Genomic DNA, 24,189 nt, shown 5'->3' with positions numbered 1-24,189 from the left:
TTTAGTATTCAGCTTGCATAACAAAATATATTTATAGTTTCAGTGTGTGTTGGTTGATAAAATACTCAGAAATGTTATTTTGGATCATATATCCATTGTAAGTCCGGAACAAAATAAACCAGTGAGGAGACAGAGGCAGGGGTGTATAGTCCTTATAAGGGGCATATAGTCCTCATTAGGGATTTTATTTGGCCTTACCTGATTTTTTTTTTTTTAACTTTTTACAAGGAGAATATATTCACATGTATTAACTATGTAACTTCAAGTTCACCATATAAGCTCAGGTAAACTTTTTCTGTTCACCCTGCTGTGTAAACGAGCTTTGGACAATTTTTGTTCAGAACACCTATACTTGGATTTTTATAGGCTTGTATTCCCATTTTGTAAACAGAATTACCAACAGTTATTTCACGGGTAAGCATGTGGCGCTCCCATCCCTGTAAGAGGGGCCTCCAGAAAAGTCATGGAGTCCTCTTGGGATTCACAGGACCAAGTGGCAGTGCAGACATGTGCCAGCCAGCTTGGTCTGTTTGGGCCACCAACCAGTGCTGTGTGAAGCTACAGCAGGTAAATGAATTTACACTGACTCCCTTTATACACTAATGGGACATGTTTAACACCGTTTTCATATGTGCTAAGGCTTATGTGCAGAAACACTAGATGGCAAATAGGGACTATTCAGATGTAGAGAAAATTTGATTCAGGGCCTAAACAACTATAAGACAGAAGCATGCCTGTTGAAAACATGGGCACTATAAGGATGTAAAGGAGTATTAGCTTTCTGTGGCTGCTGTAACAAATTCCCACAGACCTGGTAGCTTAAATCAACACATACTTGTTCTCTTGCAGTTCTGGAGGTCAGAAGTCTGAAGTCATTTCCACTTGGCTGAAACCAAGGTGTTGGCAGGGCCGTGCTCCCTGAGGAGGGTCTAGGAGGAATCCTCTCCCAGCCTCCAGAGCTATACTTCTTGCATTCTGTGGCTCATGGCCCCTTCTTCTATCTTCAAAGCCAGCAGCATAGCATCTTCAGATCTTTCTTTACTGTCGTATCATATTCTCTGCTGTCCGTAGTCAGATCTACTTCAACCTTTGTCTTGCAAGGACACTTATAGTAACATTTAGGGCCCATCCAGGTAAACCCCATCTCAGGATGGCTTAATCACAGCTGCAAAATTTATTTTGTGCTATAAGGTAACATAGGTTCCAGGGATTAGGACATGGGTATCTTTGAGGGCCATTGTTCAGCTGACCAGAGGTGACTATAATGTACTCTTGCACTCATAGACCTTACCACGAATTGGACATCCATCATTCAAAGGTGTGAAATTTGCTGTTACACAAAGAAAGGACTGAGGGAACATGGAAGATGAATTTAATTTTGTTCAAACGGATTGGGGATAACATACAAAATGAAGAAAAATGGCTTGAATAAGTGGGGAAGAGTATATCAAGTAGAATAGCAAAAGCAGAGGCATCAAAGGATATGCTGAAGTTAGACATGGCCAGTCATGCTGTGATGATTCACCAAAAAGGTGCCGGGCTGGGGGCAGGGGGATATGGCAAGAAATACGGCTGAAAAGGGCAGGCTGGGGCTATGTTATGGAGAGCCTTGAATATGAGCCAAGAGTTAGAATTTAACTTGCCAGATAGTGTGGAGCCCTTAGCGCTTTCTGAGCTAGGGAATACATGATTAGATTTGTGTGAAATAGAAAACAATGGAAGAAAAATGTGAAGGTGTGAAAGATTTTAATAATAGAGGCTGGGCATGGTGGCTCACACCTATAATCCCAGCACTTTGGGAGGCTGAGGTGGGTGGATCACTTGAGTTCAGGAGTTCCAGACCAGCCTGGCCAACAAGATGAAACTCCATCTCTACTAAAAACACAAAAATTACCTGGGCATGGGGGCAGGTGCCTGTAGTCCCAGCTACTTGGGAGGCTGAGGCAGGAGAATCGCTTGAACCTGGGAGGTGGAGATTGCAGTGAGCTGAGATCACGCCACTGCACTCCAGCCTGGGGAACAGAGCAAGACTCCATCTCAAAAAAAAAAGATTTTAATAGAAATATTAAATTTAATAATAATACTTAAATTCAATTTCATTAATAAAGACTCTTCAAGAGACTCTTCCACCAAAAGGTAGTGCCTTTTATATGCTTAACTCGAGATGTAAAAGAGACTGAATATTCACATAATTTCATAGTCTGATATGGGAGAGGCAGACATGATGAAAGCACATCTTGAACATGACTGTCTTTAAGCACAGAAGTAAACATGACTTGGTCAATGGGTAGAGACCATAGGGAATTTGCAGATGAGTCTGTTTCTTTGCATGTGACTTCAGTAGTTAATTAATACTAAAGGAGGTATAAAAGCCACAAGTATGTAAGCAAAATGTACACTGGAAAACTCAAATTCTTGATGTGTATTTAACTGACCCTTGAGTCTCACTTTGACTGTTTTAATATCAACTAGATTTGTTTTCTCCCTTTTTACTCATTAAAGTCTTAATCTTAGACAATTTCTCACCATTCGGTGGCCACTGTGCCAATAGCAAAAACGAATACACATACCTCCTTTAACAAATATTTACAGAATATTTACTATAGTAATAAAGACAATAAAAATAGACAAACTACCAGACTCATTTACACTCTCCTAACCTGTGTAAGGTACTACTCGTTCTTTTTGAGTTAAGTATTTCGCAGATCTCTCTTCCCTAGATCAGACGAAACAGTATCTGACCACAGAGTTTGATGCTTGCGTATGTAAAAAGTTGCCATCGGCCGGGCGCGGTGGCTCAAGCCTGTAATCCTAGCACTTTGGGAGGCCGAGACGGGCGGATCACGAGGTCAGGAGATTGAGACCATCCTGGCTAACACGGTGAAACCCCGTCTCTACTAAAAAAATACAAAAAACTAGCCAGGTGTGGTGGCGGGTGCCTGTAGTCCCAGCTACTCAGGAGGCTGAGGCAGGAGAATGGTGTAAACCCAGGAGGCGGAGCTGGCAGTGAGCTGAGATCCGGCCACTGCACTCCAACCTAGGCGATAGAGTGAGACTCCATCTCAAAAAAAAAAAAAAAAAAGGTTGCCATCCAGATGCTTAAATATAGGACTGTCCAACAGAAATGCAATGTAAGCCATGTAAATAAAAGTAAACAGAAACAGATAAAATCAACTTAACAGTATATTTAACCCAATATAGCCAAAATATTGTTTCAACATGTAATCAATACAAAAAATATTTTACATTCTTTTTCTACCCGTGTCTTTAAAATCCAGTGTATTTTACATTTAAAGCCCCACTCATTTGGACAATAAAATTTCATTGAAAATACTTTATCTGTATTTAGGTATCACAAAATTTGCAATTGGAAAGTTAGATTCAAATACCCAAGTTGTTCCAAACACGGTAAGTTTTCTAATCATCAAATACCCATTTTAAAATGAAAATGGAAATGAAAAAAACAACCTCTCCTCCCTAGGGTTACTTTGGACATCCATTTATAAAGAATGTGTATAGATTTTGACCTTATTTCTCATTTAGAAGGTACTTGTATTCCCTATTTCCTTCCTGATTGGTCCCTAATTCCTTTATTCTATCTAGCTTCCCTTTCTTTCCAAGACATGCCTGCTCATTTGGTTCATCTAGAGTTCTCCTTGAGTTCACTGCACTGTGCCAGATCTGGATAAGATTAGTTTAGGGCTGGGCTAGGCATGGTGGCTCACACCTGTAATCCCAGCACTTTGAGAGGCCGAGATGGACAGATCACTTGAACTCAGGAGTTCAAGACCAGCCTTGGCAGCATGGCGAAACCCTGTCTCTATGATGAATTAAAAAAAAAAATAGCCAGGCGTGGTGGTGCACACCTGTAGTCCTAGCTCCTTGGGAGGCTGAGGTAGGAGATCACCTGAGCCCCGGGAGGTCCAGACTGCAGTAAGCCACGATCATGCCACAGCACTCCAGCCTGGGCAACAGAGTGAGACTGTCTTTAAAAAAAAAAAAGAAAGAAAGATCGGGGTATAGCCCTCTCTTGAACTTCTATTTTAGTATATTACCCAATCCCTGCTCCCCTCTATTTTAATCATGGACAGCCCTCCGTAATCTTTCCGAATACTTTATCTTCAGAGTATTCTTACATTATCTAGATTGATCTTTGCTACTGTATAAGTAAGTAGATCTGGCATTAATCCTATTTTATAGATAAAGAAATATCCACCAGGAGGTTTATATATTTGCCCAAATTACATAGTTACAAAGTTGAGTTAGAACTCATATTTTTAAACTTCTATTCTCTAGCCTTTTCCACTACATTATGACACAAGACCTTGCAGAAAGTCTTCCAGAAAATATCAGACCATCTCTTACTTGTCCCATCCAATCTTATATCAAATTATACGTGCCCTTAAAAAGTTATTTGGAGTTTTAAAAAACTCTGTTAGCCCAAATTACCTGAAATAAACTCCTGGCTTTTTCCTCTAATGTTCATAAAAAATTGATTGAAAATATTCATTTTAAAAACAAAGTTCTTGAATTTATTTAAATTACTGTCTTGCAATGAGTTGGCCAGGAGGACCGCATTTCCTTGTTAATATATATGTAGACCCATGAAATAAATGGGAAAAGTGTGATTACAATGGCAATAGCCAATTGAATTCTTCCACCGACTGGATTCCTATAAAGACACAAAAATTATTGTAAATAAAAGTCCAATAAAAATTATGGATTGCTTTGAAAACAAGTATAAAGACTGAATTGATAAAACACATAATTACATTTTAGTATGTTCTCATCTCAGGTGTTTTATTGAAATATAACTCATTGATTTATAGAAATTAATTATATATATGCTAAATATAAATCCTTTTTTATATGTGTTACAAATACCTTGTCCCACTTGATGTCTTTTGAGGAAGTCAGTGATTAATTTGACAGTCTTAAAGTTGGTCTTTTCCTAATGATTTTTGTATTCTGTTTAAGAATTTCCCTCACCAAAGTCTTGAAGGTATATTCTCTAGAAGTTTTATTGTTTTTTAATCACATATTTATTAAAGACATTTATAGTTTGTTAAAAACTACTGCCCTGATATACACAAAATTTTCTTGATAATGGTAATTAAAAATTACCCCCACCCCGCCATGTCCACACCAATATTCAATTTAGATTGGTTTAATCTTGAAGTGTAATCCAGTAAGACTGAAGACCAAACACTTCAGGTCCTGGGCAAGATAATAAAATACTCGTAAGCCCTCCAGATCCTTGGACTGATTGACATCAATAAGGGAACCAATTTATTTTTGATGTTGTAAAAGAAATGTGTTCATCTCCAATAATGATTTCAAGCTCCTGCCGGCCCACTTGGTTGGGAGGAGGCCATAACGCATCATCCTCTTTGATAATTTCCCTGTCATAAATTATACTCTTCAGTTCCTCCATCACGCTTTTATGTACATAAGCCTCTTTTCTGATCATGACATCATTCTTACAATTGCTGTTGTTGCCTTATCTTAATTTCCCGTCTGGTCAGAACTCCAACTCCAGAAACTCGTGGCTGAACTTGCTCTTGTGCCCCATGTAGTAATGTAGATAAAAGTCCTTGAAGTACCATCTTTGTCATAAGTCTAAACTCTACATATGTATAGATCCGTTTCTAAATTCTACTGTTCTATCATTTTATTTATTCATCCTTTTGTCATTATATGTTTAGCCCTCCAATTATTTAGGTCTTCTTCAATTTCTCCCATAATGTGTTATAGTTTTATGCGTCGAGATTTTGCATATCTCTGCTAGATGTATTCCTAGGGAGTTGATTTTCTGAATGTTTTTATAAATGTTAACTTTTTGTTTTATCGCTTTCTGTTACTTGCTGAAAGAAATGCAGTTAATTCTTGTATCCTGATCCAGTGATCATATAAAACTCACTTATTCTAATAATTTCTTAGATTCTTTTTTATTTTCTATACATGTATTCATATCACCTACAAATCATGAAAATTTTATTTCTTCTTGTCCAATCCTCGGGCATTTTATTTCTTTCTCTTGCCTTATTTTACCGGCTGGGACAATAGCTAGCATGGCATTGAGTACAAGTGGCCATATGGCCAACCTCATCTCATTCCTGATCTCAGAGGGAAAGTTTTCAACTGTTCACCATGAAGTCTCAGGCTTCAGTGTGGATCTCTTCTGTCAGGCTAAGTTCCCTCCTACGCCCATTTTCTGAGAGCTTTTAACATGAATGGATGCTGAATTTTATGAAATGCTACTTCTGTATGAATCTAGAAGGTAGTTTATTTTCTTCTTTCATTCCATTAATGTGGTGGAAAACATTGGTTGGTTTTTTTAAATGTGAAACTAACTTTGCATTCCTAGAATAAACCCAACTTGGTGGTTGGGTTATATATTGCAGGATTTGATTTGCTAATGTGTTGTTTAGTTTTCCATCTGTGCTCATGAGTGAGACTGCCATGTAATTTCATTTTTTTGTCATGTTCTTGTCGAGTTTAGGTTACCTGTCCTCATAAAATTAGTTGGAAAGTGTTTCTTCTTTTTCTGTTCTCTGGAAGTATTTATTGAAAGTTGGTATTATTTTTTTCCTTAAATATTAGGTAGACTTCTCCAGTTATGCCATCTAGGTCTAGAGTTTTCCTTTAGGAAAAATTTAAATTATGAACTCCATTTTTTTTTTTTTTTGAGACGGAGTTTCGTTCTTGTCACCCAGGCTGGAGTGCAATGGCGCAATGTTGGCTCACTGCAACCTCCACCTCCTGGGTTCAAGCAATTCTCCTGCTTCAGCCTCCCGAGTAGCTAGGATTACAGGCACCCGCCACCACGCCCAACTAATTTTTTGTATTTTTAGTAGAGATGGGGTTTCACCGTGTTAGCCAGGATGGTCTCGATCTCCTGACCTTGTGATCTGCCCACCTCAGCCTCCCAAAGTGCTGGGATTACAGGCGTGAGCCACCACACCCGGCCCTGTGAACTCAATTTCTTTAATAGTTATGGGACTGTTCTGAGTATTTCTTCTTGTGTAAAAGTTGGTAAACTGTATTTTTTCAAGAAATTTGTCTATATTTTCAAATTTATTGGTGTAAAGTTCTTCATAATATCCACGTATGATTTTTACAATACTTATTAGATACACAGTAGTATTCTCTTTTTTATTCCTGATATTTGTTATTTGTATTTCCTCACGCTCTTTTTTCCTTTATGTCTTGTCAAGGCTTATCAATGTTATAAATCATTTTAGAGAATCAATATTTGACTTTGTTAATTCTCTATTTTTATGTTGATTTTCTTATTTCACTGACTTCTGCTTTTATGTTTATTTTCTTCTTGTTTCTTTGGGGTTTAACTTGCTGTTCTTTTCCTAACTTCTTGAAATGAAAAATTCCTAACTTGCTGGAAGCTTAAAAAAAAATGTACTTATGGCTATATGTTTCCCTCTAAGCAAGATTTTTAGCTGCATCTCACACATTTTGATACGTAGTATTTACCTTATTCAGTTCAAAATATTTTCTAATTTCCGTTGTGATTTCTTCTTTGACCCAAGTGTTATTTGAAAGTGTATTTCCTAATTTACAAATATACAGGAATTGCCTAATTATCTTTTTGTTAATGATTTCTAGTTTAATTGCACTGTGGTCAAATAACATACTCTGTAGGATTTCAGTCCTTTGAAATTTGTTGGTACTTATTTCATGGCCAAACATATAGTCTTTTTCTAAAATACTGAATGTGCACTTGAAAAGAATGTGTATCCTTCCATTCTCGGTTTATTGTGTGGTTAAAATCTTTTATATCGTTATTTTTCTTTTTTGTGTTTGTTTGTTACTAACTGAGAGAAGTGTGTTAGTTTCCCAAGATGATTGTGGCTTTTTCCATTTTTCCTCTTAGTTCTGTCATTTTTTGTTGTATTTATTTGGTGGCTATGTTATTAGGTCCATAGAAATTTAGCACTGTTATATCTTCTTGATGAACTGAACCTTTTGTCATTGAAAAGTGTCTTCCTTCGGCATCTTAAATCTACTTTCTAACAAGTGGTGTTGAGATAACCAGGTAGCCACATAGAAAAATATAAAATTAGACCTGTTCTTCATACCATTACACCAGGATAAATTCTAAACAGATCAAATATTTAAATGTATAAATGAAACCATGCAGGTATTAGAAGAAAACTTAGGTAAGTTACTTTACAACCCGAGAGAGAGAAGGTTTTCCTAACTATGACTCCAAATCCAGAAGCAATAAGGAAAAGGACCGATAAATACAATTACGTGAAAAAAACAACAACAAAAGACTTTCATGGCAAAGTATACTCTGCATAAGCAAAGTTAAAGGAAAATAACAAACTGCAAAGAAATATTTTCAGCTTACATCACAGATAGAGCTTCTAAAAATAGAGAAGACCAGCAACCTTAGAATCAGGTTAAACCTACATTGCTCAGAGATATACCAAGATTTTTATAGAAAAAGAAATATAAATGGCTCTTAACCATATGAAAATGTGTTAAATGGCTCTTAACCATATGAAAATGTGTTCACTTTTGCTCTTAATAAGAGAAATGCAAGGTAAAACTACCCCTTTCTCAACTATCCAATTAGTAAAAATTCAAGATTTTGATAATGTACTCTGTTGGCAAGGCTATGGGGAAACAGACACTGTTAGCCATGGCTGGTGGGGATGCAAAATAGAAGAGCCATCTGGAGGGGAATTTGGGAGTATATAGAAATATTAACTATGCAATTACACTTTGACCCAGCACCTCTCACTTCCAGGAATTCATCTCAAAGACACGCTGGTAAAAATATGTTAGATATATGCATATGGCTATTAATTGCAGCACTATTTTTAATAGCAAAAGCCTGGGTACTATCTAAATAGTAGAGGACTGGTTGATTAAGCTATGGAGCCATCAGCAGAGTAAGAAAAGTTTTTCTATACTATAGAATGATCTCTAGGATGCAGGAACTGGAAAAGCAAGTGGGATACAACTGTGTACAATACACTGCCAGTTACCTAAGATAAGCAGGAATACAACTAAGTCACACATGTGCTCCACTGAGAAATCGTGGAAGGATAAACTATAAAACTGAAAAAAGTTTCCCCCATAGGGAAAGTGAAGACATAGGGTCTGGGGGATGGACAAGCTAGATTTCTTTTAATATAGCTTATTTTATAGATTCGACTTTTGAGCCATGTAGATATTTTACATAATTATAAAATAATATCAATATATTTTCAATACAATTAGCCCTAGAAATAAATGAACCTAACTGTGTATTCACTTGGTGGCATTAGCATACAGAACAACTACACCCAGTAATTTGAGTGTACCTTAGTAGGTTATACCTTAATAACAAAAACAAACAAAAGAACCTGTTTTTGGTAGTCATATTATTATTTTGAGTTTGCGTTTGTATTGCAGAATAAATCAAATGGGTGATTATATTGAGGTCACTGAGACTAGAGGTTTTGCCATGATTAAAAGGAGATACAGATATAAAATGTCCAATAAGGTTAATGAGAACTGGTATTTCTGAATTTTAGTAGTTAGGATCAACTCATATTTTAAGTGTATATGTGTACATGTATATATGTATCTATGCATATACATTTATGACATATATATATAAATTCATAAACATTGCAAACACTGTTGATTCCAGGTCTGTGGCCCAAAACATGATCCTGGGTATAACATGCTCCTGGAACATCTTGTCATACCAGAAAGCAAGGAAGCTATCAAAGGTTTACTAGGGTCACGTCAGAAAGAATTCAGGAGCAAACCTGAATAAGTGGCACTGGTCAAAAATGGGACAGTCTGAGCATCAATAAAGACAGTAACTGTCATGGACTGAAACACATCACATATGTTTAAATCAGCTGGGCGCGGTGGCTCATGCCTGTAATCCCAGAACTTTGGGAGACCAAGGTGGGCAGATCGCCTGAGGTCAGGAGTTCCAGATCAGGCTGGCCAACATGATGAAACCCCGTCTCTACTAAAAACACAAAAATTAGCTGGGCATGGTGGTGCATGCCTGTAATCCTAGCTACTCGGGAGGCTGAGGCAGGAGAATTGCTTGAACTCATGAAGCAGCGGTTGCAGTGAGTCGAGATCATGCCACTGCACTCCAGCCGGGTGACAGAAGGAGACTCTGTCTCAAAAAAGAAAAAGAAAAATATGTTTACATCCATAACTTTTTAATGGTACTAAACAAAGAAATAAAGTAACAAAATTCATTGGTCACCTTTGGAGGATGCCCAGATAAGAAACAATACATTTTAAAAACTGGTAACTAGGCCGGGCACAGTAGCTCATACCTGTAATCCCAGCACTTCAGGAGGCTGAGGTGGGTGGATCACCTGAGGTCAGGAGTTCGATACCAGCCTGGCCAACATTGCCAAACCCTGCCTCTACTAAAAATACAAAAATTAGCCAGGCATGGCGGCACACACCTGTAGTCTCAGCTACTCGGGAGGCTGAGGCAGGAGAATTGCTTGAACCTGGGAGGCGGAGGTTGCAGTTGCAGTGAGCCAAGATCTTGCCACTGGACTCCAGCCTGGGCGACAGAGTGAGTACTTTGTCTCAAATAAAAAGAAAACTGGTAACTAAGGGAGAGAATCAGCTGCTTTTCATTTCACTGTGTTCTGATGATCTGTACCCTGGCGTGGCCAAAGGATAAATAAGTGGACATTTTTCTTTATGGAAGTTTTCCAGCTAATAAGTAGTGATATATTATAATTAGAATATCACAGTTTTGCAACCAAAATCAACTAATGGATTTAGGCAATACTCATCAAAGGCTATTAACGTCACAGATAAGCAGCTAGGTGTTAGGTATATTATGATGGGAGTACATAACACCATTACTTAACATGAAGTAGTGAAGTACTTAACATGAAGTAGTCAATAATACCAGAATCTGGTCAAGCCTCTAGATCTAACCACCAATTTATAGGAAACATAAGGTGCAGAAGGACAGACATTTAAAACTCAAAATACTGAAGTTATTCCTTCATTTTTTGTATGATCATGGTAGCGTGGTTAGTTTTTAAGTGCTTATCTTTTAGAGATACATTCTGACATACAAAGGAAACAATGGATGTCTGCAATTTATTTCAAAATACTTTAGCAAGCTAGGCACAGTGGCTCATACCTGTAATCCCACACTTTGGGAGGCTGAGGCAGGCGGATCACTTGAGGTCAGGAGTTCAAGACCAGCCTGGCCAACATGGTGAAACCCCGTCTCTACTTAAAACACAAAAATGAGTTGGGTGTGGTGGCGCATACCTGTAATCCCAGCTACTCGGGAGGCTCAGGCAGGAGAATCACTTGAACCTGGGAGGCAGAGGTAGCAGTGAGCTGAGATTGCACCACTGTATCCCAATCTGGGCAACAGAGCGAGACCGTCTCAAAAAAAAAAAAAAAAAGTTTGCCAGTGTGGCGTGGATAAGGTTTAGATAAAACAAGATTGGATATACCACTAATCGTTGAAGCTGGGTGATAAGTACATCTGATTCACTATATTAGTCTCTCTGCTTTTATATATGTTTGAAAATTCACAGTAAAAAGTTAAAACGAAAAAAATTAAAAATAGTCACAAAAAGTTGTTTTTCACCAATAATTGCCTTAAATTCTACTTTGTTGTTAAAATTGCAATACTGTATTTCATTTGGCTGGTGTTTGTAATTTTTTTCATCTTTTGACTTTAAATCTTTTTATATCAGTATAGTTAAGGGTTGTCTTTTGTAAGCAGTGTAGAGCTGGGTCTTTTTTTTTTTTTTTTTGAGATGGAGTTGCACAGGCTGGAGTGCAATAGCACTATCTCAGCTCACTGCAACCTCTGACTCCCGGGTTCAAGCGATTCTCTTGCCTCAGCCTCCCGAGTAGCTGGGATTACAGGTGACTGCCACCACACCTGGCTAATTTTTTGTATTTTTAGTAGAGATGGGATTTCGCCATGTTGGCCAGGCTGGTCTGGAACTCCTGATCTCAGGTGATCTGCCCGCCTCAGCCTCCCAAAGTGCTGAGATTACAGGTGTGAGCCACCTCGCCTGGCCTAGAGTTGGGTTTTTAATCTTTTTATATACTTTGAAATTCTTTGACTCTTAACTGAAATCTTTACTTTTACATTTAATGTAATTTCTGATATCTTTGCGTTTAAATCTGTATCTTAACACACGCTTCCTATTTGTTCCATTGTTTCTGTTTCCCCTTCTCCTGCCTTCTGTACTCATTTTAATGCTCAGTGGTTACCCTAACAATTACAACATGAATCCTTGACTTATCAAAATCTAATATAAATGGATAGTTTTACCTCGTCTCACACAATTAAAGGACCTTAGAAGGCTTAAACTCCATTTACTCTTTTCCAGCTTTTATGCCACTGTTGTTGTGTATTTCTATTCTGTATATGTTTAATTAGTTAATATTCACTGATATGTACACATGCATTTATATTGTCTTTGCTCTTCATTCTTTCCTGAATCTCTAAGTTTCCTTCTGAGATCATTTGCCTTCACCCTGAAGAACACCCTTTAGACTGACAACTGCCCATGACTACAGTAGGCCTTGTAGAAAACTATGGTTTTTGTGGACAAGAGTGACCATGACACTTTAAATCAACTATTATTAACTTCCCTTAAGAAAAGGGAAGATTTCTTTCAAAAGATTCCTGTTTTTACTTGTATGGCAGTATTTTCACTTACTACCTGATTTTATCAGCCTTGAAGATGTGATTTCTTTTTTTTTTTCCTTTGAGACATAGTCTTGCTCTGTCACCCAGGCCGGAGTACAGTGGCGTGATTAAGGCTCACTGCAACCTCTGTCTCCTGGGTTCAAGTGATTCTCCTGCCTCAGCTTCCTGAGTAGCTGGGACTACAGGCGCCCGCCACCACGCCAGGCTAATTTTTTGTATTTTAGTAGAGATGGGGTTTCACCACATTGGCCAGGATGGTCTCGATCTCCTGACCTCATGATCTGCCTGCCTCGGCCTCCCAAAATGAAGATGTGATTTTAACTAATGAGTTGAATACTTACTTTGAGGAACTGCGGCACAGGATAATCCATGCTGTAATAATCACCAGACCACACAGCTCCCTATAAAAGGGCATACATTTCAGATTTTGGAAGTGGCTACAAGTGAGATGGATATCATCACATTCTCTCCAGGACCACTTGATAGCGCATTCTGATCAAGTGACTCTCCCTCAAGATCTATGGCATCGATGGAATATTTTCAAGTTTGACCATGATTCATACATTCCTTTTTTCAGATAATTTAAAGCCTTGTATGAAAATACATTTCATCTTAAAAGGCAGATATGAGATCCCTGACTGTGCCCTGATTTATAAGTGGATCTCCCCAAAATGAAATGAATATTTTTAAAAATCCACAGATAATATCACTTTTTTCAGGTCGCTGGAAGAAACAGTGCAACTAAGAAAATCCAGATTTGATCAGTTAATACTTTTACATTTTTTTTTCTGAGATGGAGTCTCGCTCTGTCGCCCAGGCTGGAGTGCAGTGGTGCGATCTCGGCTCACTGCAAGCTCCGCCTCACGGGTTCATGCCATTCTCCTGCCTCAGCCTCCTGAGTAGCTGGGACTCCAGGCCCCTGCCACCAGGCCCGGCTAATTTTTTGTATTTTTAGTAGAGATGGGGTTTCACCGTGTTAGCCAGGATGGTCTTGATCTCCTGACCTCGTGATCCACCTGCCTCGGCCTCCCAAAGTGCTGGGATTACAGGCGTGAGCCACCACACCCGGCCAATACTTTTACATTTTTAAAGAGGCTTCAGTGTGAGGCAGAATGAGCCCAAACCAATACGTAATCTGTGTATATACTACAAGAGATTGGGTCACTTCTTAGGGGAGAGGAATGATTTGTAGTACAAATCAGACTAATAATTTGGGGGTGGGTATATGCTTCTGTATATATGTATTAGATACACATATCTTTTATATAGAAGAAAAAACAATCACTTCAGCCATAGTACACTAGAAGCCCCACCCTGAGCTCACTATCACCCATGGGCTTCATGCTGGAAGTGATTTAACCCATTTGGTCTACATTCTCATCTACAGACCTGACCTATAGATTGGCCCTCCAGTGTTCTGAAGATTGGGGGTTATAACAAAGAAGCACCTTTTCAGTGATGTCTAACTTACAGGTCCATGAATTTTGTTGTTGGCAGATGTCAGCAGAAGTAGAAAAGAAAGGAAAGGCTCTATTAATAAGTCCTCAGAGACAAGGGTGAGAGGAAACAAAGGAAGAAGTGATAACATAGAGGCAAGTGGTCATGACAAGGAAATGGCACAAGACATACCAGGGCAAGTCTAACAGGTTGACTTAAAGTACTGATCTCTAGGCTGGGCACGGTGGCTCATGTCTGTAATCCCAGCACTTTGGGAGGCCAAGGAGGGTGGATCATGAGGTCAGAAGTTCAAGACCAGCCTGACCAACATGATGAAACCCTGTATCTACTAAAGATACAAAAATTAGCTGGCCGTGGTGGCGCACACCTGTAATCCCAGCTACTCAGGAGGCTGAGGCAGAAGAATAGCTTGAACCTGGGAGACAGAGGTTGCAGTGAGCAGAGATCATGCCACTGCACTCCAGCCTGGGCGGCAGAACAAGTGTCTGTTTCAAAAAAAAAAAAAGTACTGACCTCTGAGATGGCTGATCATACTTGTAGATAAGATTCTGCCTTAAACCAGAACTGAATCAGAGGCTGACAGAGTTATCACCATATTAGATCGGACTGAGTCTTACTGTATAATACCCTTGCTAGTTACAAGGGGGCCAAAGTCCAACGGCCTGACAGTAATATAATATAATACGTAATGACTGCCAGGAGCAGTGAATGAAGTCTGATAGATGGGGCTGGGTTTGAATCCCAGCTCCATTATTTCCTCAGTTTCATCAGCATATAAAGAAGATAATACCTTCCCTGCTCCGCAGGGTACACTGGGGGAATTGAGTTACCATTGTGCTCAGATGGGTTGTTGCAAACAAGATTCCTCAGTTCCAGCCCACAGTTCTATCCCTCCACAGGGCAAACGTCACCGCTCACCTGCCTTCTTCCTCATGTAAGATGTTCTGTTGTGTATGATGCAAGAGGTAGTATGCCAAGCCAACAGCCCACACCATACAAAAGAGTATGTGTATTGCAGAGATACTTTTCCAAATAACATTACCTAAAAATAGACGTCCTGATGTTGTTAATCATGGAATCACAGCCCACAGAAAATAAATGATCTTTTTGTATGTTTTGCCATAGTCTGCTTTCAGAAAAGACATTCAGACCCCCTCACCCCCATCGCCCCCTTTTTTTTTTAGGACAACACAGAGGTCATAGCACTAATTATAAACTTCAGTGGCCATTTCTTGTTTGGGTTGCTCAGCAGCTCCCCTTCCTAAGACGATTACCCTTATTTTCTTTGGGGATCCACCATGTCCACACTCCCAGTCCATGTTTCCCAGCAAACTGGACTTTGGCTAGGTCAATCAATGCATGTTATCTCCTCAGCCACAGTGATTTGGATCAGCACGAACAGATAAGCAATCAGAGCCAGCAACTGCATTCTGAGACTTTGGTAGAGTGAAGAAACACAGTCCATATTCCATCGGACGTGGTATCGCGAAGATGTGAACAGGGGCTGCAGGGCCACTGTGTGGAGCCCAAGAGTGAAGTTAGCATGACAGATGGTGGAACTGAGAGGTGGAGAGAAGTTAAAAGTTCTGAGTCCACCAGCCTAAAGCCAGCACCACCCCTCACCTTTTTCAGTAAACTGGACCAATGCCTTTTCTTCTTAGCTCATAGCACATTTGAGTTCTTTTTCTAGCTTGTATCTAAAGCGGCCCTAACTGATCTACCTTAAAGATGCAGACGGAATTCTAGCTCCGTACATCTCCATACAGGGAGCCCAGGCATCGAGGGAATTAGAATTTTCCCCACCAAGGTGAGACTCATTAGTCTTTATTCTAAGGCCCCTGAGAACATTTGAGCCCCAGTAGGAGAAACGGTTTTAAAGAAAGTGAAGAAGAATCTGTCCTGTCACTTCTGCAAAACAGAAGACGCTGTTTTAGAGCAGATCCTTCTGACGTTTTCCTGAAGGTGGGTAAGGATGATTAGAATTAGCCCCTCTTATTAACAGAAAAGAGAAGAAAGGTCTAGAGAGCCCCGTTTTACTCCCGGGAGTTGGGCAGATAGACCCTCGTTATCACGAGGAAATCCGATTTGCTGTCTCTCCATTTAGAATGCAAGGCTTATACCTGTGATTTGAGGGTTAAGTCCAACAAGCAGGGTCAGTACTGCAGGGATTGTGTACACCACCTGTTAGCAAAAAAGGGAGGCAATTACGTGAGTGAAGATGTATGCCCGATATATGAGATGTTCAGAGATATGTAGGAAGTAAAGAAAGATGAGATCAGTGGCTGTTGTTCTCCATGATTTGCCTCTAGGTTTCAATGGAGATTGACAAGGTGGTAGACTCTGCTTTTGTGGCACTTACCATGCCTGCTTGCAATTTTATCTACCTTCCTCCTAGACTATAGGCTATTCCAGAAGCTCATTTACCTTCGAGCTCTAGCACTGAGCACAGGGTTTGGGTCTTAAGACACACTGACTTTCCAGTCTCTCCCAAGCAACTTTCATGCCCAAATGGCCTTTCCCCACTTGCACAAAAGAAAATGTTCTTTGAAAAGTAGGGCAGAAGCAGCCACGATGCTAGATGGCCCTGCTGGTTTGGACCCAATGGACCATCCAGGCCAGTACTGCATCTCTTTGAGACCATAGAAAGTTTTCTAATAATGCATTCACAATCAACTATGCCCAGTAATAAGGTCAGGGTCTTCATTTTGGAAACTGCTGGTAAGTTGTTTGGAAATGAGAAGTCTGGCCCTAAGGAGGCCCTATTCCTAAGCCTCGTTCATAGCAAGCAGGCTCTAGCCAAACTTACTATTGGGTGTGCATGTGTTGCTGGCGGGGAGCAAGTAGGATGGGTGGGTTTCTAAGAAGGATGGGGACTTTCTGAGCAATGTAGCCGTTTAATCACATCAATTTCTGTGCTTATGTCAGAAGAAGACGTTAAGGCAGGTGCCAGGGGTCCATGCGGGAGGCAGTGGAGGGCTGAACTGTGAATGAGGGAGGATGTCTATGGGGAAGTGGGGTCTATTCTTCCTATTATATCATCTGAGCATGGGTGAAAGATAAAATGTGCAGGTACTATGTAGATAACCAATTAGACCTAGATTGTTTAATTATTTTATTTATTTTTTTTTTGAGACGGAGTTTCACTCTTGTTGCCCAGGCTGGAGTGCAATGGCGCAATCTCGGCTCATGGCAACCTCTGCCTCCTGGGTTCAAGCAATTCTCCTGCCTCAGCCTCCCAAGTAGCCTGGATTACAGGCATGCGCCACCACGTCCGGCTAATTTTGTATTTTTTTAAGTAGAGTTGGGGTTTCTCCATGTTGGTCAGGCTGGTCTCGAACTCCCGACCTCAGGTGATCCATCCACCTCAGCCTACCAAAGTGCTGGGATTACAGGCATGAGCCACCGTGCCCAGCCTAATTAATTTTTTAGAGATGAAGGTCTCGCTATGTTGCACAGGCTGGCCTCGAGCTCCTGGGCTTGAGCAATCCTCCTGCCTCAGCCTCCTGAGTAACTGGGACTACAGGTGCATGCCACCATGCCTGGCTCAAATTTATTTTGTGTTTTGAGGGGCTCTCCAAGGCAGTGGTAAGGAACAGAGGGATGTTAAAGATGACTGAGATTCTAAACAAGGACGACTCCGAGAATGATTCTGCTGATAACAGAAATGGGTGAGTCAGGAGAAGTAGATTTTGGAGGGAAAGATGCTAGGTAGGTCCTTGGGCATATCTGAGGAGCAGTGTGACATGCAGGTGAATATACGCAGCAGTCTTTTGGAAATTCACCATTCAGCTGGACGCCTGAGACTTGTCTTCAGGGAAATAATATTTGGAATTCAAGATATGGACCAGGGTGCCAAGGCAAAGGCAGTTTGATTTGATTCAGAGGCATAGTGATCTGGATAGTAAATATCAGAATGTGGTTTTACTGCACTAAAAAAACAAAACCTAGACAGAATTTTGTGTTATAATTCCAAATACCATCATCCTTGTTGCTCCTCTGTCAGTAGTATTCTAAAGTCTAAGAATCATCCCCTTGCTGATACTGCACAGTCTTGTGTATCTATATTGAGAGAAACTGGGCAAAATTCAGGTATTTTAGAAGATAAAAGATAGAACCGGGCACGGTGGCTCACGCCTGTAATCCCAGCACTTTGGGAAGCTGAGGCAGGTGGATCACCTGAGGTCAAGAGATCAAGACCAGCCTGACTACCATGGAGAAACCCTGTCTCTAGTAAAAATACAAAATTAGCCAGGCATGGTGGCACATGCCTGTAATCCCAGCTACTCAGGAGGCTGAGGCAGGAAAATCGCTTGAACAGGGAGGCGGAGGTTGCGGTGAGCGGAGATCGCGCCATTGCACTCCAACCTGGGCAACAAGAGCGAAACTCCATCTCAAAAAACAAACGAACAAACAAAAGATATTTAGAAGATGTATGGGACAATGTCCCCCTCCTCCAAATGGTTCAAATCAGAGCATTGCTTATATGAAGACTGTAGGTTTTACAGGATTTAATACTTTCTTTTTTTTTTTGAGATGGAGTCTCACTCTGTCACCCAGGCTGGAGTGCAGTGGCATGATCTCAGCACACGGCAACCTCTGCCTCCTGGGTTCAAGCGATTCTCCTGCTTCAGCCTCCCAAGTAGCTGGGGACTACAGGAGCATGCCACCACGCCCGGCTAAGTTTTGTATTTTTTGGTGGAGATGGGGTTTCACCATGTTGCCCAGGCTGGTCTGGAACTCCTGATCTCAAGTGATCCACCCACTTCAGCCTCCCAGAGTGCTGAGATTACAAGTGTGAGCCACCTTGCCCAGCCAGGAGTTAACACTTTCTAGAAATGTTAAGTCACTGAATTAGCAGAACCACAGAACTTAAGCCTGCTATTTCCCAGTCAAAGGTTTGCATTGAGCGTCTGGCTAGAAACCCAAAGGAATGGTTCAGCTGGTCTTGAGAGGCCTACTCTAGGTCCTCAAGAAAGTGTTCTCAGCTGGGCCATCTAACCAAAGGGAATACTGCAGAAAGACCTGTTTCCAGAAAGTTCGAAATTCACACACACATTACATTAGAACTCTGATCCTGCCTACTAATATTTTAGGAAAAAGAGCTTACCAAGGGTTTGATTTTTAAGTTTCTAAGAAAATTAAGCAGGGAGGAGGGGTAAAGACAAAACCGTGTGTTTTGTGCCATTCCCCAATTCTTCCAAACGGAGGAAATCCTGGAAGCGGCTCATACTCACCACCCACAGCTCTGCATCTGGATCATTTACCTGGAACGTCAGAACACAGAAGTGTTAGCAGACATCCTGTGCTGTTCCATTCCTTTTAAATTCATTTGTTAAGTACTTTTTAAAATTAATTTGTTAAGTGCCAGACACTGCAATAGGTGTCGAGGATACAAAATCTGAACAGGATATAATCCAGCAGATGAGAGTGGGTGAAGGTATTTGTGACTGACACAACAGATGTTTTTAACAGGCATCATACATTTTTGAAAAGCCTTCACAGTGGCTCTGGAGAAGACTCGCCAAACCCAGAATGGGTATTTTAAGGGCCCTCCACCCCCACCCCCAACCAGTCTCAAGAAATGAGGGAAATTACTATGAAGGGGGTCCCCAAGCCGACTAGAAAGTCTAATGATGCTATAAAGGGTTTTGTTCTGCTTCATCTCCTAGGCCCTGAGATGTGTCCAGTGTCGTCCGCGGGCTGGACGTTAGGGCAGGGGCCAGGGCCGCTTCTGCTGAAGTCCCCTGGGAAGTTCCACGCGCGGAACCAGCCCCTTCCAGGGTGTGAGCCCGGGTGTGGGACTCGCTTCCATGAACACATCCACGTCTCTTAGACGGGGGAGAAAGTGGGGGCTCCCTCAGCGGAAACCCCAAGTCCCATCCTCCCCATAAACCGTGAGCCCCTGCGACTCCGCGGGCTAGTCAGTTACACGACCCGCTACGCCAGGGGGCGGAGCTGGGAGCCGGGCGGGTCCCCCCCACACCGCGGCCGCCTGACCTGCACGTAGGCCGCCAGCGCGAAGAAGGCGGCCATGAGCCCGTTGCAGGCCCGCCATAGGGCCGGCGCCATGGCTCGGGGAGCGCGGCGCGGGGCGGCGACTCCTGCCTGGTACGGACCGGCTCCCTCCTTCCGCGGAGGGACCGACTCCCCGCCCCGGTTTCGGTCCCCTGGGGACTCTGCCTAGGCAGTCGCTCGGCGCCGGGGGCGGGGTGCGAAGGGCGTGGCTGGAGCCAGTACTCCGCGTCCCATTCCGCCCGCCCCGAACGTCGCGGGGTGTAGGCGGCGCCGTCCCCGTTTCGCAGATGGGAAAGCGAGTCCCACCCGGAGTGCAGGTCTCGGTGGTGGACAGAAGTCGAATTTGAACCCATATAGGTTCAACTCCAAAGCCTGTTTTCACTAAAGCTACCTTCCTCATATAAAAAAAAAAAAAGAAGGAAAAAAGGAAGGCAGGCAGGCGGGAGGGAGGGAAGAGAGGAAGAAAGAGAAAGAAAGAAAAAAGGAAAGAAAGAAAGGGCCGGGCGCAGTGACCCGCGCGAAAGAAAGAAAGGGTCGGGCGCAGTGGCTCACCCCTGTAATCCCAGCACTGTGGGAGGCCGAGGTGGGCGGATCACCTGAGGTCAGGAGTTGGAGACCAGCCTGGCCAACATGGTGAAACCCCCGTCTCTACTAAAAATACAAAAAAAATTAGTCGGGCGTGGTGGCGGGAGCCTGTAATCTCAGCTACTCAGGAGGCTGAGGCAGGAGAATTGCTTGAACCCGGGAGGCGGAGGTTGCAGTTAGCCCAGATTGTGTGCCACTGCACTCCAGCCTGGGCGACAGAGCGAGACTCCTCAAAATAAATAAATAAATAAAGATTTTTACAAAAATAAGAAAGAGAAAGAAAGGGGTGTGTGTGTGTGTGTGTGTGTGTGTGTGTGTTCTGTTTAGTATTTATGCATTTCCTTCCAAAGCTCAGGAACTTTCAAATCCCTGTAAGCATTATGGTAATTTCTAGAGTGACGACAGTTATATTAACATCTTATACGGCTCACAGCTTTTCCGCAGACAGGCTCATTTATCTTTATGGGCTTTTATTATAAAAGATATTTACATATTATACATATTTACAATTCTCTCCCGCCACCAAAACTAACAAAATTTCCAAAATTGTTCATGAATTTCTTATGAACCGAAGACACTAAAATATTCACTGTTCTCCCCTAGTCTGTCTTGTCTTTTTCTGTTTTGTAATTCGCCCTTCTGCTTAGTTCCTTCCCGGGCTCATTTACACATCCATAGGCCTCATTTCTGCTGTTCTAAAGAGTCTTTATCACTTCAAATCAGGAGCTTCTGTGCCTGTCCTCCTTTCCTTTGAGCTAAATCTCCTAAAACTGTCTAGTTTTTTTTTTTTTTTCTTTCCCTCTGAATTTCATTCTTTTCACGAAACACTTATTTCAGGAATGTTGTCTGCTCTGTGCCTGGTGCTGGGACCATGAAGGTCAGGTGCTGGGACCAGGCAGGGAGCCTGGTGGCTGGCGGGGAGTGGGCACCCGTGTTTGCAGAGGTGGGGTGGGGACAGCGGGGACCAGCACTGGGTAGAGTACCACCACTAAATCAGACCTGGGATTGGAAACAAGCCAAGACTACTCTCACTGTCCTTTTCCTTACATAAAAGAAAAAAATGAAAGCTGCATTCCCCCTGCACCCCCAATTCATATGCTGAAGCCCTAACCACCAGTGCCTCAAAATGGGACTGTATTTGGAGACAGGGACTTGACAGAGATGATTAAGTTAAAATGAGGTTATTAGGGTGGGCCCTAATCCAATATAGCTAGTGTCCTGATATGAAGAGGGGATGGTTACAGAGGGAAGACCACATGGACACACAGGGAGAAGATGGCCGTCTGCAAGCCAAGGGGAGAGGCCTCATGAGAAACCAACCCTACCAACATCCTGAATTTGGACTTCCAGCCTCCAGAACTGTAAGAAAATTAATTTCTGTTGTTTAAGCCACCTAGTCTATGGTACTTTTTTGGGGCACTCCTAGCAAATTAATACAGGGAATGATTATAATATCCACAAGGAAACAATGGCGTGGAAGTGCTTTTAAGCTCTTGAATGCCATACAACCACCATGAAGCTGTACACTTTTCACTGTTGTCTGGGACTTTCTTTTTCTTTTTCTTTTTTCTTTTTTTTTGAGACTAAGTCTTGCTGTGTTGCCCAGGCTGGAGTGCAGTGGCATGATCTCAGCTCACTGCAACCTCTGCCTCCCGGGTTCAAGTGATTCTTCTGCCTCAACCTCCAGAGTAGTTGGGACTACAGGTGCCCACCACCATGTAGGGCTAATTTTTGTGTATATATATATATATATATATATTTTTTTTTTTTTTAGTAGAGATGGGGTTTTACTTTATTGGCCAGGCTGGTCTTGAATTCCTGACCTCATGATCTGTGTGCCTCAGCCTCCCACAGTGCTGGGATTACAGGTGTGAGCCACTGTACCTGGCCAAGACTTTCAAAGTCACCTTAGTGAGCGTCTGTTGGTTTTGCCTTTGCAGGGTTCAGTCCCCTTTCTTCTAGGATCAGTGTCTTTAGTACTGTGGGTTACCACACGCACTATGGGTGGATGTGGACTACAGGGCTGACCATGCTCCCCTCCTTCTGGGGATAGGCAGGTGACTTTGGCCTGCCAGCTGACATATCCCATTCTGCTGACCACTGTGATTGGGTCTAGAATGGATATAGGATCCAAATTGCCCAGATTCAATACTAGGACCTGTATGGGACTTAGGGTTGTCAGTAAAGGATAACCTCAGTTGAACTGAATTTTGGATCATCAATGATGTGTTCCAAATATTTGCTAAATCTGGCAACCCTACTCAGACTATTAAAGAGAAGCTTTCTTTGTGATGAATGTGTAGAGCTGGTAGAATGTGAGCCTGGAGCTGTCGGGAGAAAGCCTCAAAGGGAGAAAGGCTTTCCACGGGTAAAGTCACTGTAGAGGAAGTGGACCTGAGATAAAGGCCTGGATCCAGCCATGCCTGAAGCTGTAACAATCTGAGAAAACCAACAGAGTCTCTTCTTTACATAAGCCCGTGTGAACTGGGTTTTTGTAATTTGCAACAAAGAATGATGACTTGTAAAGTCATGATTCAGTAGTTAAGGCAATGTGTGAAATCCTCTCAAACCTTCTGCTATAGGTTTATCCGGAATTTGCAGACACATGGAAGAGAAGGCTTAGTCTGAAAAGTAATGAAAAATACATTTAAATGAGTCCAGTACCTCAGACAGCTCTGCTTGAAGAGTAATTTCGTTTTCCTTTTTAACAAAAGGCTGTGATACAATACTGCAGAGAAGATGAAGTTTTAAAGGGAGTAGGGTCTTGTCAAAGCTAGCTTCCCTCTGCAGAAAGGGTAGTACAAAAGACCCTTCATCCTGCTGGACGCTTCCTGGCTGCCCAGTCAGTGACAGCATCATAAAAGCAATTGGAGCCACAGGAGTGAGGTGAGCTGGACTCACTTCCCTGCTGGAATCCGAGAATGGCTGGACATCTGTCCTCTGAGAACTTGGAAATAGAGATGCTTGCTTGTTCCCTGAGAGGAGGGTTATTAATCCAATGCTAAGAGATGGAGCAGAGAGAGGAAGCTCATATAAAGACACAAATGGCCTCCCAGGGTCACAGGATTGAGAGAGAGAAAATGAATGCATGAAAGTGTGTAAAAGAAGAATGTCAGCAAAGAAGGATTGATGGACTCAGAGGCTCCAAGTTAGGTCATCTGGAAGGCAAGCATAGACAAAGTCCATCCTCACACAGACTGGAGAGAGTGCTTTGCTCCACCAGATGTGGACGCTCACATTTCTTGGTCGGGCCAACCTCTTGGGGGCTGATGTGGGTTGAAAATTTCACAGGCTCAACCCTCCCCTTGCTGTGATTCCAGAAGGCCAATTTTGGAGACTTTGGCTTCCTGCCTAGCTGGCCTGTAGAGTGGAGAATATGTGGTTCTTCGAGCCAGGTGGATTTCAAAGTGTGTATCGATGGAATGCCCACGCCA

General features: G+C 41.9%; 2 protein-coding genes across 6 annotated transcripts; both read right to left on the bottom strand.

Moving 5' to 3' along the window:
- Positions 1–3,166: 3,166 nt before the first annotated feature.
- TMEM220 (transmembrane protein 220) lies at positions 3,167–20,667 on the bottom strand. 5 transcript variants are annotated; one of them, XM_033184529.1, is made up of 6 exons: positions 20,153–20,646; positions 19,390–19,419; positions 16,276–16,336; positions 15,074–15,197; positions 13,039–13,098; positions 3,167–4,672 (listed from the first exon to the last, which is right to left on the bottom strand). In XM_033184529.1, the coding sequence occupies exons 1-6, from the start codon at positions 20,222–20,224 to the stop codon at positions 4,537–4,539; spliced, it is 483 nt and encodes a 160-aa protein (XP_033040420.1). In that variant the 5' UTR covers positions 20,225–20,646; the 3' UTR covers positions 3,167–4,536. The 5 variants fall into 5 exon arrangements, with proteins under 5 accessions (XP_033040420.1, XP_033040421.1, XP_033040422.1 ...); XM_033184533.1 differs by lacking the exon at positions 3,167–4,672 and adding an exon at positions 10,104–10,157; XM_033184530.1 differs by lacking the exon at positions 19,390–19,419 and having other exon boundaries at positions 20,153–20,667.
- Positions 4,724–6,741, bottom strand: LOC117067686 (protein mago nashi homolog). Its single transcript, XM_033184534.1, is given in 2 exon segments — positions 4,724–5,292; positions 5,294–6,741. Coding segments are annotated over 2 exon segments (312 nt in total). The 5' UTR covers positions 5,471–6,741; the 3' UTR covers positions 4,724–5,157.
- Positions 20,668–24,189: the final 3,522 nt, after the last annotated feature.

The sequence above is a fragment of the Trachypithecus francoisi genome, unplaced genomic scaffold, assembly GCF_009764315.1.
Source record: "Trachypithecus francoisi isolate TF-2019V2 unplaced genomic scaffold, Tfra_2.0 Lachesis_group20, whole genome shotgun sequence".
NCBI classification, from domain to species: domain Eukaryota; kingdom Metazoa; phylum Chordata; class Mammalia; order Primates; family Cercopithecidae; genus Trachypithecus; species Trachypithecus francoisi.
This window is presented reverse-complemented; position numbering and strand designations above follow the sequence as displayed.

Coding starts and splice junctions, on each gene's coding strand:
- TMEM220 (XM_033184529.1), bottom strand. CDS start 20,224: ATGGCGCCGGCCCTATGGCGGGCCTGCAACGGGCTCATGGCCGCCTTC. Junction 19,420..20,152: donor CGCTGGCGGCCTACGTGCAG/GTCAGGCGGCCG, acceptor CTGACGTTCCAG/GTAAATGATCCAGATGCAGA. Junction 4,673..13,038: donor CTGTGCCGCAGTTCCTCAAA/GTAAGTATTCAA, acceptor GTGTCTTTATAG/GAATCCAGTCGGTGGAAGAA.